This window comes from Amaranthus tricolor, chromosome 5 (assembly GCF_026212465.1).
Source record: "Amaranthus tricolor cultivar Red isolate AtriRed21 chromosome 5, ASM2621246v1, whole genome shotgun sequence".
Lineage (NCBI taxonomy): Eukaryota > Viridiplantae > Streptophyta > Magnoliopsida > Caryophyllales > Amaranthaceae > Amaranthus > Amaranthus tricolor.
Window position 1 is genome coordinate 20706382 of NC_080051.1, and position 13086 is coordinate 20719467.

General features: G+C 31.2%; 1 protein-coding gene across 1 annotated transcript; it reads right to left on the reverse strand.

Annotated features, from left to right (window-relative positions):
* Positions 1–11200: 11200 nt before the first annotated feature.
* Positions 11201–12689, reverse strand: LOC130812615 (SKP1-interacting partner 15-like). Its single transcript, XM_057678142.1, has one exon. The coding sequence runs from the start codon at positions 12639–12641 to the stop codon at positions 11364–11366; it is 1278 nt and encodes a 425-aa protein (XP_057534125.1). The 5' UTR covers positions 12642–12689; the 3' UTR covers positions 11201–11363.
* Positions 12690–13086: the final 397 nt, after the last annotated feature.

Genomic DNA, 13086 nt, shown 5'->3' on the forward strand with positions numbered 1-13086 from the left:
CATTTGCATACATACTACTTTCAAAATAAATTTACAATTTTGAACAATAAATAAAATAGCAAAGGTTTTACACGCTACTTTTCTAACTTTTAAATTTTAGTCAAATTACTTTAATAATATCAATTGGAATATGAACTTTTGACTTCAAATGTTCATTCAAGAGATTATAATTTAGGTTGTGTAAGATATATTTTTTGTAATTCGAGGTAGAGTTTGATGTGCATGGTATACTTTTGAGATATAATTTCTCAAAAGTTAATTTAAAATTCAGTTCTTATTTTTATAATTTTATATGCCATCTATCATGATAGAATAACTAATTTTATCAATAGATCTTAAAACTTTCAAAATCTGAAATTGTTCGATATCCAAAAAATTCTTTTATATTATTAGGGTTAGGGGAAGAGAATTCCTTACAGATAAGAAAAAGGAGAAAATTATATTAGTTTAGTTAGTAAAAATTAAATTTTTATTATAAAGATGAAAGAAAAAAACTTTAATCATTAAGACATAAGTCATTTTTTATGATTTCGTTTGAAGAATCATCATCATTATATCCAGTGTTTCTCATTCATAGAAACTATAATCAAACTCTGAGAAGGGATGAAAGACGACCCCCAAAATTCATAGAGGAAAATTCAACCAAAGAGATTCTCGGCTTAAGTATGACGACCAGATAAAAAATTCCTGCATTAAAAGAATAAATGAAATTAAATCCACAAGTTTATATCCTACGACACAAACTAAACACGCAAACCTGCATTATAGGAAGAAAAATACACTAAATTTGACAACTACACGCCTAGTTCTTAGTGCCTGCCTAGTAGTTCCACAACTAAAAACCACGAGTAAATCATCACTATAATAATCTCACACGTAAGTTGAAATCTCGGATTTTAGTGGGCCTAAACTCGCATGTTATTTCAATATCTAAATTGGGACACCCTCAATAAATATTTTGTATCCTTCAATCTAGTCTTAATTTTGCTAACTAAAGAAGTTTCCTTGCAATTGTTTGTAACAAACCCTTTACAAAAAAATGCTTTTGGAATCTCACTAATGATGGCCATTATTATGGGAATTCCTATTCATCAGAAAAGTCTTGTATAAATTTAGTCTACATTATTTTAGTCTTCATCAGCTTAATAATATAATAAGTATTTTTTAATAATTATACTTAATTGTACTTATTAAATAAATATATTTATTACTATTTTACTACATTTTAAGATTAGTACACCCTAAAATATGAAGATTAAGTCCATACAAAATATTCTCATTTATTTAAGCACTAGTTCTTTGTCGTTGGTTAGACGCTATACCTTGCCTCTTCCTTTCATTTATTATCATCATTAACAAGTATATATACTTTGAATATTTATTATATACGAAGTATATAAAAATTGATATAAAAAGTCCAAACAACAAAAAGTTAAGGTTCTTCTACAAACAAGTATTCTCTCCAATAAAACAATCATAAAAAATTAGCAATGGAATATGGGGATGAGGATTAAGGAGGTAGTAAAGGAGATATGATAAAATGAATTAATTTCCTCACCCCGTAGCTTATGGAGATTTCTAACTATTATAATTTTCTCAATTCTGATGAATTTCGAACATCGGTATTTTGTACAATTACATAAAATTAATATTTTATCCGTTCTGAAATACTTACTAATTTTTTATATTATACTTAGTATTGCTATTCATCATCAAGTTGATTTTATATATTGTGGTTAATGTGCAAAAAAAAATATAGTCAAGTGAAATCTTATTTGAATTTTCAAATTAATCACATAGATTCACAATATTAAATTTTTATAATTTTAAGTTAAACATAATTTAAGATATAAATAATTAAAACTATACGTTGTGTAAAAAGTAAAATATAAAAAGTATAATGAAACAGAAACTAATAAGGTATAGGAGTATATCAATAGTAAACGAGAGAGTATGTCAAATACATGTATGCTAATCTTTTTGAATATATAATTTGTTTCGAAAATTGAAAGCACCTATTTCTTATAATACAATGAATGTATTAATTTTTGTTGATTTTAATTATTTGGGTGCATTGTATTATACAAGATGACATAGCCAACTTTATCCTAGTATAATTATACATATAAAATACATAAGAATACTTTTAAAGAGTGGGGTTACTTAATTCTTGGTTGCTTCTTAGTGGATTAATGGACCACCAAGTTTATGCTTTGCTTTTCCCCTTTTGTTTTTTAATATGGAAGTTTGTTTAATTTGCCTTTTGTAGGAGTGTGCTTGGATTTTAATTTGAATAATGTGAACAAAAAGAGATGTCACTGTTAAACTTTATAAATACAATAGAGGAAAAGGGAAATTATTTTATGGAGTATAAATAGATTTTGCTCATAGATCAAATTTTAATATAAGGTTAAAATAATATTTATTTTCACAATATTGTTCATGTAGGATTTGTGTTCGTTTGATACCAGCTAACAGCCGCTAACAACATTTTACATTTTCAGGATTTTTTTAAAAAAGAATGCTTATAGTTTTAGCAAATTTCAGGTTTAGTTTAAATTAAATTTGCTATTATAGGGATTCGATTCTTTAGGAATTATATTGCTAATAGTTTTAACCATTTTAACCAGAACTGTTGATATTGTTAGCTTTTCTTTTTGTATTTTCGAACATTAATCCTATGTTAAAAAATACGATGAAAATAATTTTACCATTAATTTTGATGTTATGTATATTATTTTTTGGCGCTATTTAGTTTGACAGAGAACAAACTTTATAAAAGTGGCTTTTTGTTGGAACATTTAAATATTAATTAATAATTATACATCCTTTGTTGGATTTGATGAAAAACTACAAAGGGGAAACAAAAGAGTTGATAGTGAGTAAACATAGGAAAATTATTAGTTTCCTTTCATGTTTTGGAGGAAAGATATTTACATTAGGATGGAAAACTATTTCCACTTTAAATTATTTGTCAAACGAAAATATAGAAAATGAAATAATATTTTTCGGGTTCATTTTCCTCCAAATCATATAACCAAGGTATATACTTTCTCTACCCAAAAGAAATAACTCCAAATTCAAATGTGAAGAAAATAAAGAAAATTAAATCAATTAAGTGGTAAAATATAGAAAAGTTAAAAAGTATGTAGATGAAATGAATATAAGTAAATTCAATGTGTGAATAAAAATTAACGAAGTTGTTGAAAGTTCAAAGCTTATACATGAAAAAACAAAAATCCCACCTCGAAAAATATCAAAGCTTTAGATGTTTTATTACTAAGGACTTGGTAGGTGCTATCCTTCTTTGTTTTGTAAAGAACAAGGAGGTTTAGTAGACCATATGCGTGCTTCGGCCAGGCCGGGCTCGTGGGAGTGCAAAGATATGATAAACTTTTAGGTATCCTTCTTTCTTGTTCTCCTTTTGGGTAAATGTTCTGATTTCCATTCGCTAGCTGTGAACGTACATAACTACCAAAATTGTGCTAATTCGAGAGGCTGGTCACAGTTGTTTTACGTACTGTACCAGATTAGCACGAATTCGTGTTTTAGAGTAATGGTCTCCTCCACATCAGACAATCTACATCAATTTATTTTTGGCTTTAAAAGATAAGTATTATTTATTTTATTATTACAACAACACTTAGACTTTAGAAAATAAGTCTGAACAAAAAATAAAGAGAAGAAGAGGTAACCTATAGAATTCAAAGGAGGTTCACTACTAAAACCAATTGGTAGAAATAGAACTAGAAGTTACTCCTTAAGAATATAAAGTGACATACACTCTTTTCTTTTTTCGATGGGTGACAATTAGCATGTAGGTAATAATTAGAGGTGTTCAACGGGGCGGGCCAGGTCAAAATTTAAATGGCCGGGTCGGAGTGGGTCATGTCAAATTTAAGTGGGTCGGGGCGGTCATAGCCCGTTTAAACCCGATTCACTTTGACTCGTTTTAAAAGTTCATATAACAGTTTTTTTAATTCCATTTTATTGTTCATTGGGTTGATCCACCTATGTATATAATAATATTATATAAAAATATAAAAAAGGTTGTGAATTTTTTTTACAACCAATTTCTTTAAGTATCCAATCCGGCCCGATCCATTACACCAAGGCTCGTTAATAACCTGACCCATAAATAACCCGTTAAACTGTGACTCGACCCTTGATTCGGTGGGTTAATCCACGCGGTTGAACACTTCTAAAAGTAAACTAATAATTACACATTAACACTTTATCAACTGGGGGGTAGGCATGACCAAATGTCCAAATGGACGATCGTGGTCGTGGGGTAGTAAATCCAAGTTAGGGAAAGAGAGTGAGGCCGACTGGAGGCGATTAAAAACAGATGAGCAGAGTATAGGCGGACACGTTTGAGGAAGGCGCAACCCTGAGCAGCTCATTGTGATTTGTGATTGGAATAATAATAAAAAAAGGAAAAAGAGAAGGAAACTGCAGAATTGACAGTATTACAAGAATAGTGTCACTGTTGCTAACAACTCTACCTTAACTACAGTGTGACGGTGTGTGTGTGCCAGTTTCTTACACTGCTCTCTGATCTACTGCTAGCTTTGTCATACTATCCGTGTCACGGACATGTGTAGTGCCATTTTAATTGAGCAAAGTAAATGGACTCTCTCATTATTTTAACAGCTTCTCTTGTCTTAAAAATTTATATTATTAGACTATTTAATCTAAGTGTAAAACACATTTTACGGTGAGATAATTTCATATAAAAAAAATAAAATTTTACAAATTTTTAGATAACTGATATGTAATTTTATTGAGTAATAAATTCGATGGAAGAAAATGAGGACGACAAGCATTAAAAAATATTAAAATAAAGTTGGTGAAAAATAATATGAAAACCGTAACTACTAGAAAAAATATTTTAATAAAGTTATTGAGCAAATCAATATAAAATGTTTGTGGGGAAACCTTTTCTAGAAGGAGTGTTTCCCTCTCATACTAATGCAAATTAGGAAGGTGGTAATGTTGTTTGTGGTACTATTCTATACTACCTCCGTTTCAATTTACGTGCAATATTGGAAGTATATATACTATTTACTTAGCTTCTTTAATCTGTGATTAATTTTTAATCTACAAGTTAAAACATAGTCAAGTGGGATCTTGTTTGATTCGTCTCGGTGTAAAGATTATTAATATCAAGTTTTTATAATTTTTTATTATAAATAATTAGAGATATTAAGGATGAAATTAGTGCATTGATCCGCGTGAAAAATCCTAATGTTGCAACTAAAACGAAACTGAGGAAGTATTGTTTTGTTTCTGGATTAATGAAATATTTTTTTTTTCAAAAAAAATATAAAATGTTAAAATAAATTTAGTGGAATATATAGGGACCATAAGCATTATTAATATATTAAAATGAAAATAAGCAAATTTAATTATGTTTAAAATTTTAGATATAAATAGAAATATTGTTAATGAGATTTATGGAACAATAAAAAATGACAAACGGAAATAACTTTAAGAAACGTAGAATACTATATAGATTAGATCCATACAAGTTTAATGTGCACCAACTCAATAATAACAAGAATTTCCAATAAGTTACTTATTAAGTAAATATATTTACTATTTTAATGCCGTTTAAAGTTGATGCAACCAAATTTATACGAGATTTTCTCTTAAACAAATTGGTCCTTTTGCATCAACTCAATTACACTTACTTGTGTAGTGTTACTTGGGATTCTAGGAGGTTTCTCATAAATGACTTTTTAATTGACTTTTGATATATTAATTGGTTAGAAAATATTTAATAAATGGTTAATACTATTATACTAATTTGTGAAAGGGAGACATTTAAAAATGATCTTCAAAGTGAGATATTTACAATAAATTTCCTTTATTTCAAACAATTTTATAATTATATTGTTATGAACAATCTTTTGTTTCAATTAAGTTGGAATACTGATATCGATTGTAAATAGCTAATTGCGATTATTTTTTGATTTGTGATTTGACGATGAATTCTAAATTTTATCCTATATTAAATAGGAGTAATATAATTAATACTTATACAAAGTTTAGAATATATTCTAATTTATAATTTCAAATTAATTTTATTCTTGTTACTAAAACGGTAAACTAGAACACATTTTTAAATTTTAATTCTATTATCTAATATAGCATAAAATTTGAAGTTTATCAACAAATTACGCTAGATATATTTAAAATTTGAAATTTTAAGTTTAGAATAGTATCAAATTTTGTTAAGAAAACCGAGTTTAACTATGTATGAACTCAGGCCACGAAAATAAAAGAATATGAAGCACAAGACTTTACATCGACATAAGAGATCGTAACGATAAACTTGAGCAACATTTAAAAAAAAAAATGATGAATTCACTTCACGATTGAATGCTTTCCTTTACACCTCTATGATATGTGCGTAATTCTAATTATTTAATTATATGAATGATTTTTTTTATTCCTCTTATTTATAGGGATTAACCATCTTTAACTCTTGAAAAAAAAACTACCACAAAGATATAAAAGAGAAAACATAAAAATTTAAAGGAAATTTAGATCAATTTAATGACTATATATATACTTTTTACATTTAATTATACACAAATATACTTAATATAAAATTTATAAACACTCGATTAATATTTACCTCTGAACTCAAACATCTTCAATGATATTTGCTAATAAATGATATACAACACATTAAACTCTTCTTAGCTCTCTTATTGCTTACGCTACTAATAAGTATGTGTTTGAACACTCAACTTAGCTTCTACAAGCTCTTATCTTAAGCTACTCTGACGCAACACTAAAATAATTTTCAATAAGATTATTCGATGATATTATGCGACAATGAAAGCAAAGATCGAAAATTAATAAAGAAAACAATAAAGATTCAAACAAACAATAAAAAAATCACACCAATAATTAACGTGGTTCACTATCAACATAATAGCTACATCCACTGGCACCGAGAATAAAACTTTCACTATAAACTGAGAGATTATAAAATGAACATAAGAAGCCCTAATAATAGCTCTCTTTGCTTTTCTCTCTTACACTATGTTTGGATAACAATTGTGGAGAGAAACGAAAGAGAGGGAAGGGGGAAGAAGGAAAGGGAAATAAAGGGAAAAGAAACGAAAGAAAAATAACTCTTGTTTATATAGGAGGGAATGGAAGAGAAAGAAAGGGAGATTTGAGTTTCTTCGAATAACTCGAATCTCCCTAACTTTGGAGAGATTGTAACCTTAACAAAAAGTATTCATCAAATCATTCCAATTCTCTCCCTTTAAATTTCTTCCCTCTCATTTTGCCATCCAAACAAGGGATTCTTTCTCCCTCCAAATCCCACCCCTTCCTTTCCTTCCATTTCTTTCCATCCAAACACTTAATTTTCCCTCACTTTGTGTTGCATCCCCTAACCCTAAGAACAAGAGGGGTTTATATATATAAATCTCTTAATAAAAAGAAATTAGGGCAAAATTACAAAGTAACCGTCAAAAACCCATGAGAAATAAGCCTAAAAACGTGAAAAATCTGAGTTTCGCACTTTTTGTAGCCCCTTTGTTACCTGCGAATTTACTCCCTGCCCGCGACCTCGCGACCCGCAACCAGCATTATTCCTAAAACAGAAACTCAGGTCCATGATCTCGCTACCCGCAACCTACTCCTCCACAAAATAGCAGCTTTTGTGATATCCTCGAGAGACAACCACTAGTGGAAAAAATTTCAATTACTGCGGTTTTTTAGCCATCATATACTGCGGTTTTGAACCCAAGTAATTATGATAGCAACAGATAGGCAATTACAAATGTTGCGGTTCAAAACCGCAGTATATAATTAGTTTTTTTTTTGTTTTTTTTTTCGTTTTATTACCACATCAATGCATAATATTCATTTCTAATATACAAAATTGAAATCACCAAATATAATTACCATAAATTAATCACCAATATATATACACTTAAAGAATTATAATAAACAAATATATTATATATCATGAATAATACATTACACAATGGCGAAAGTATATATATATATATATATATATATATATATATATATATATATATATATATATATATATATATATATATATATATATATATATATATATATATATATATATATATATATATATATATATATATAGTGATTGCCACGGTCTGGGTTGGGCCGGTTCCGTTTCGACTCCATCCGGTTCCGATTCCACTCGGTTTCGGTTCCATCTGGAATCTGATTCGAATGTTCCGTCAGTTTCGGTTCCGGGCGGTTCCAAACGGTTCCTTAGCGGTTCATGAGGCGGTTCCGACGGTTCCAACTCGCGGGTCGGACCATCTGTTCCATTTTTATTTTTCCTTTAAATATAATATAAAAATACTATAATAATGCGGACGTACCTTTGATGATTATTGATTATTAGCAAAATTCATTGCTTGTCATCGTTATTAAAATATTTACTAAAAAGAATGAAAAAATTAAATTAATAAGAAACGATAAAGATGATTAATAAAAAAAGAGGGAGAAAATGGACTTGAACCTTGTACTCGAAGGAATACTAAGCAGCCTACGTATCCCGAAGGAATCAAAGCCCACGTAGTTCTTTGTCATACCTTTTATTTGTAGTTGTTGAATGTTGATTGATCGTTGTCCGATTGATCCTATTCGTCTTCGTCATTATCATCTAGTTGGTTAGATGCTTCCGCTGACTCTCCTCCTGACGATGATGCAGATGTATCCATCATTATCCATGGATCATCATCGTTCTTTAGTTCTTGTGTTCGAAGCTCCGCTTGATCCCAATCTTTCTTGCAAACAAATATTTGAATACTATGTGGAGCAAGACGAGATCTCTTTTCGTCTAAAACTCTTCTACCTGCACTAAAAGCAGACTCCAACGCAATCGTAGAAGCAGGAATTGCAAGAATATCCTTTGCAATTTTCGATAATATGGGAAATTTTATAGATTTTTCTTTCCACCATTCTAAAATATTATAGCTACCTTGGTCAATTTCAAAGTGATGTTTCAGATAATTATCTAATTTTAAATATGAAGTGGAGGGTGAAGAAGAAGATGATCCTACAAAACTATCATCTTGGCTTATTATGTTAGCCATTACGGAATTATAATAAGTGGGACGTGCCAAGACGCTAGTACGCCTAGACGTATCGCGACTTGGGTTATATACACTAGTATAGTAATCATAAAGTTCTGCTAAAAGTTTTTTACAAGTTCCAACATAATTATGTACATCACTAGGCGGGCGATCTAATGATTGGTAGTAAAATCCAATTACTTTAGTAAGGAGTTCTATCTTAAAACATGGGTCTAAAATTGTCGCAATTCCGAATACTAAAACAGCAAGAAAATTCGAAGGAAGAAGAAGGGTTTGAAGATGAACGTTGTTGCAGTCGTATGTGGGAAGCTTAATGCAAAATAATAAAACAGTAGGCATGCAAGTGTATGTGGCGGGTTTTCTTAAATTTTTTTATAAGGTATATGTTGCGGTTTTATTAAGAACCGCAACTTTTAAGTGAATTTTGCTGGGTTGGACTTTGAAAAAAAGAAATTAAGCAAAGCACATATGCTGCGGTTCTAATAAAACCACAGCTTTTAATGGATTATTTGCTGCGGTTCTCAAAAAATGCAGCCTTTAATGTTATTTTTTTCCCTCGTCTTTTTATCTTATTTTATGCTGCGTCTGTAAAAAAACCGCAACATATGTGGCACAACAGATGAAGTTTTTCCACTATTGAACACAATGTTCGCAACCCGCGAATCCTTCCTTCATCTTCTCCGATCTTAAGCTCAATTCAAGTCACAAAACCCAACAGATGGTGATTCGGTGTTTTCTTCTTACTCTACTCTAGAAATTTTCATAAACAGTAAATTTCAATAAGTACTTACACTTCACAACACTTCGTCATTTTCAAGAAGCCATGTTAAAAATTACAAATGCTCACAAAAAAAATCATTTCTCAAACCCCACAAAGTCATAGTGCATACGATACGCATAATATAATGTTGTCACAAAATATGCTCATTCAAGCAAAAATAACACTCGTTAGAGCAAGCATAAACCTAATCGAGAGAGCGTCCACTTGAAGCTACACATGGACATGGTAATTGATCTAGTGTACACATTTTGATTTTCCAAGTTGCTGAGTTAGTTGCTCGTTCAATTGTCATCTCTATAAAGCTAGGGTTTAGATTGGTGCTTATTCGAGCAAACACAATGCTCATTCAAGCAACCTTATCTAGAATGCTTTGCAGGGTTGTCTTGAAAAATTTAGTGTCCTATGCAAAATTTTTATTTTGCGGATTATTAATAGTAAATATATTTATTTTATTAATAAACTCAACATATTTCTTTTTTAATTAACCTTTTCATATACGAAAGATAAAGGGGCCATGTGCGGTCGATCACCTTGCACACCCTCAAAGACCCCTTGATCCTTTGCCTCGCTGCCCCATCTTTGCTCGTCCAAGCATTTCCCCTAACATACAAGGCCACTACCTTCTTCATGCAATTGTCTAGTACTCTCTCTGCCCTTCTCAATTTGCTACTCTTTTCATTTTAAGTTGTCCCACTCATTTTACACCTTTTTCTTTTATGGCAATGACATCATTTTATTTTTTAAAATCTCACCCACAAATTTATTTTCCCTCTCCATCATGACCACTCATTCCTATTATCCATTTATTTTTTTATCTTATTCATCAACCAAATTTTACTTTTCGCTAAATTCCATCCAAAACAAAATAGGTGCATTCTCGTAGAAATGAAGGGAGTATACCTGAAGTAAAAGTTTAACTCCCAAAATGACAAATTACATTCAATAGTTCTATTCAGTAAAATTTTAACTCCCAAAATCATGCATTTGAGATAACATCACAGCAAAAATGCTGTTTTCATAATCCAAATACTTCTATCAAAAACTCTCCATCTTTGATTAATTGGAGTACACAATATAATTATAACTCTAAATTGCTTCATGGCACTTCCTACATAAAGCACAAAAGTAACAACACCACCATTCTAATCAAATCACTAATATCACACCATATAATCATATTGAAAACTACTAAAACTTCAATAGCTTAAATGTTTAAACCATCATATTTTCCAATACAACACAACACGAACATACACCTATGGATTAGGGGCTACATGGGTATACAACAATTTTTTTATACCATGTATAATTTGTACTATCAAGTATTTTATAACAATTTTGAGTCAATAAACAAGTAAAATAATTAAAATATAGTAATTAAAAACTAAAATTTAAATCCATTGCTTATAAAATTAAAATAAAACCTTACATAATCGATCCCCTTACACATGCTCAAAATCAAAGTGATGCTATGAAATAATGCTTAAGCAAGCATCAAATACAAACCCACGCAAGAATCCATCCCCAAACCCAGGCGCCCCTTCAATCCATCGCCATTCTCCACCACAATTTTCCACTCCTTTACAAGAATTATCCCATAATGCCATCTTCCCAACTCTCTTAGCACTAAAACAAACCTTATCACCACCTCCAAATACCTTAAATTTGGAAGATTCTTGAAAACACTTGTACATTTCCAGTGGCATTCTCCCTGCTTCATCCCATTCCAAACTCTCCAAATCCAATCTCAATATCAATATAGTTGAACACGAAGCATTCAATGAGAATGATGATTTTAGCCCTCCTACCATTAAAATCTTCTTCCCAATTCCATTAACTAATCTGGGTCTTTCCAATATGTCGAAAACATCCCCCCATTCGTTCCTCTCTACTCTACTCCACCCCAACGATGTCGTTTCGAATTCGGGTAATTTGCACGCAAATAGCTTCCATAGATTCCTCCAAGGTGAACCCACATCACATAATGCATATAATGAACTACCGATTAAAATGGGGCTACGAGGTTTTGAGGGTAAATTCGATGAGAATTTTAACCAATTGTTGTTATACTCATGGGTTTTCTCGGATTCGGACCAATACAGGGTGGCGAGTTCGGTAAGGACAACGACACGCCCACCCGACCCGGATAAGACAGACCCGTGTTTGGACCAGGCAGACCCAAGTTGGGGAAGGACACGGAAGGTACGAGTTAACGGGTTACAAACAATAAGCGAGCGGGTTGGGAACTTAGGTGAATCGCCCCAGAGGTAGATCTGTCCGACTGAGGAAGTAACAGGGGAGAGAGAAGTGAAAGGGAGGAAGGTGAGGTCAAATCTGAGCCATTGATCGGAAAAAGGATCAAAGGCGTGGAGAAGAGAGAAGGGAGGAGGGTGAGGGAGAAGTTGACGGTGGCGTGTGTGGTGGTGGTGAGGTGGACGAAGAGCGAGGAGAGAGAGAGGAGGGTGATGAGAAAGGATGATTTGGATGAAAGAAGGGCAAGTAAGAAGGGTGTGGAAGGTTCTGGAAATTGATCTACAAAGGATGATTTGACGAAGTGGAAGTTTGATGAAAATCATGTGGAGAGTGTCTTGTGGAAGGAGGTAAATTGGTGGAGAATCCATGGATGGAGCTTGGAGCTTGCAGATGAGAGAGAAAGATTGTTTTGATGAGAGAGAAATATTGAGGGGTTGAGAATTGAGATTGAAGATTAGAGTGAGTGAGAGTGGGAAAGTGGATTGGTGCTTCATTAATTCAAACTTATTTTTGGTCAAATAATAATGAAGTAAAAATCTACCAATTGAAAAAGAGTTGATTATTAACGAAATTTGACTAAAATGGAACTAATTTGTTTCTCCATAATGTATTTTTGATCGGTTTCGGACTTATTCAACGGGACGGGTCGGGCTACATATGTCACTACATTGGGTCGCTCATATTTTATGTCAATTTCAAATTGTGTTATTTTTGGGAGTTATTAAATATCGCCACCCCCTTTTAATTTTATCGCCAACTCTCCTTTGAAATTACGTATTTGTCACTGAAGTTTAAAAAATTATAAAATTGTCACTCCCTACAAGTTTCTTATTTATAATAATAATAATAATAATAATAATAATAATAATTAACTTTTTTATATTCTTAAAAAAGAATATAAATAAAATTAATAATAATAACAGTAATAATAATAATAAT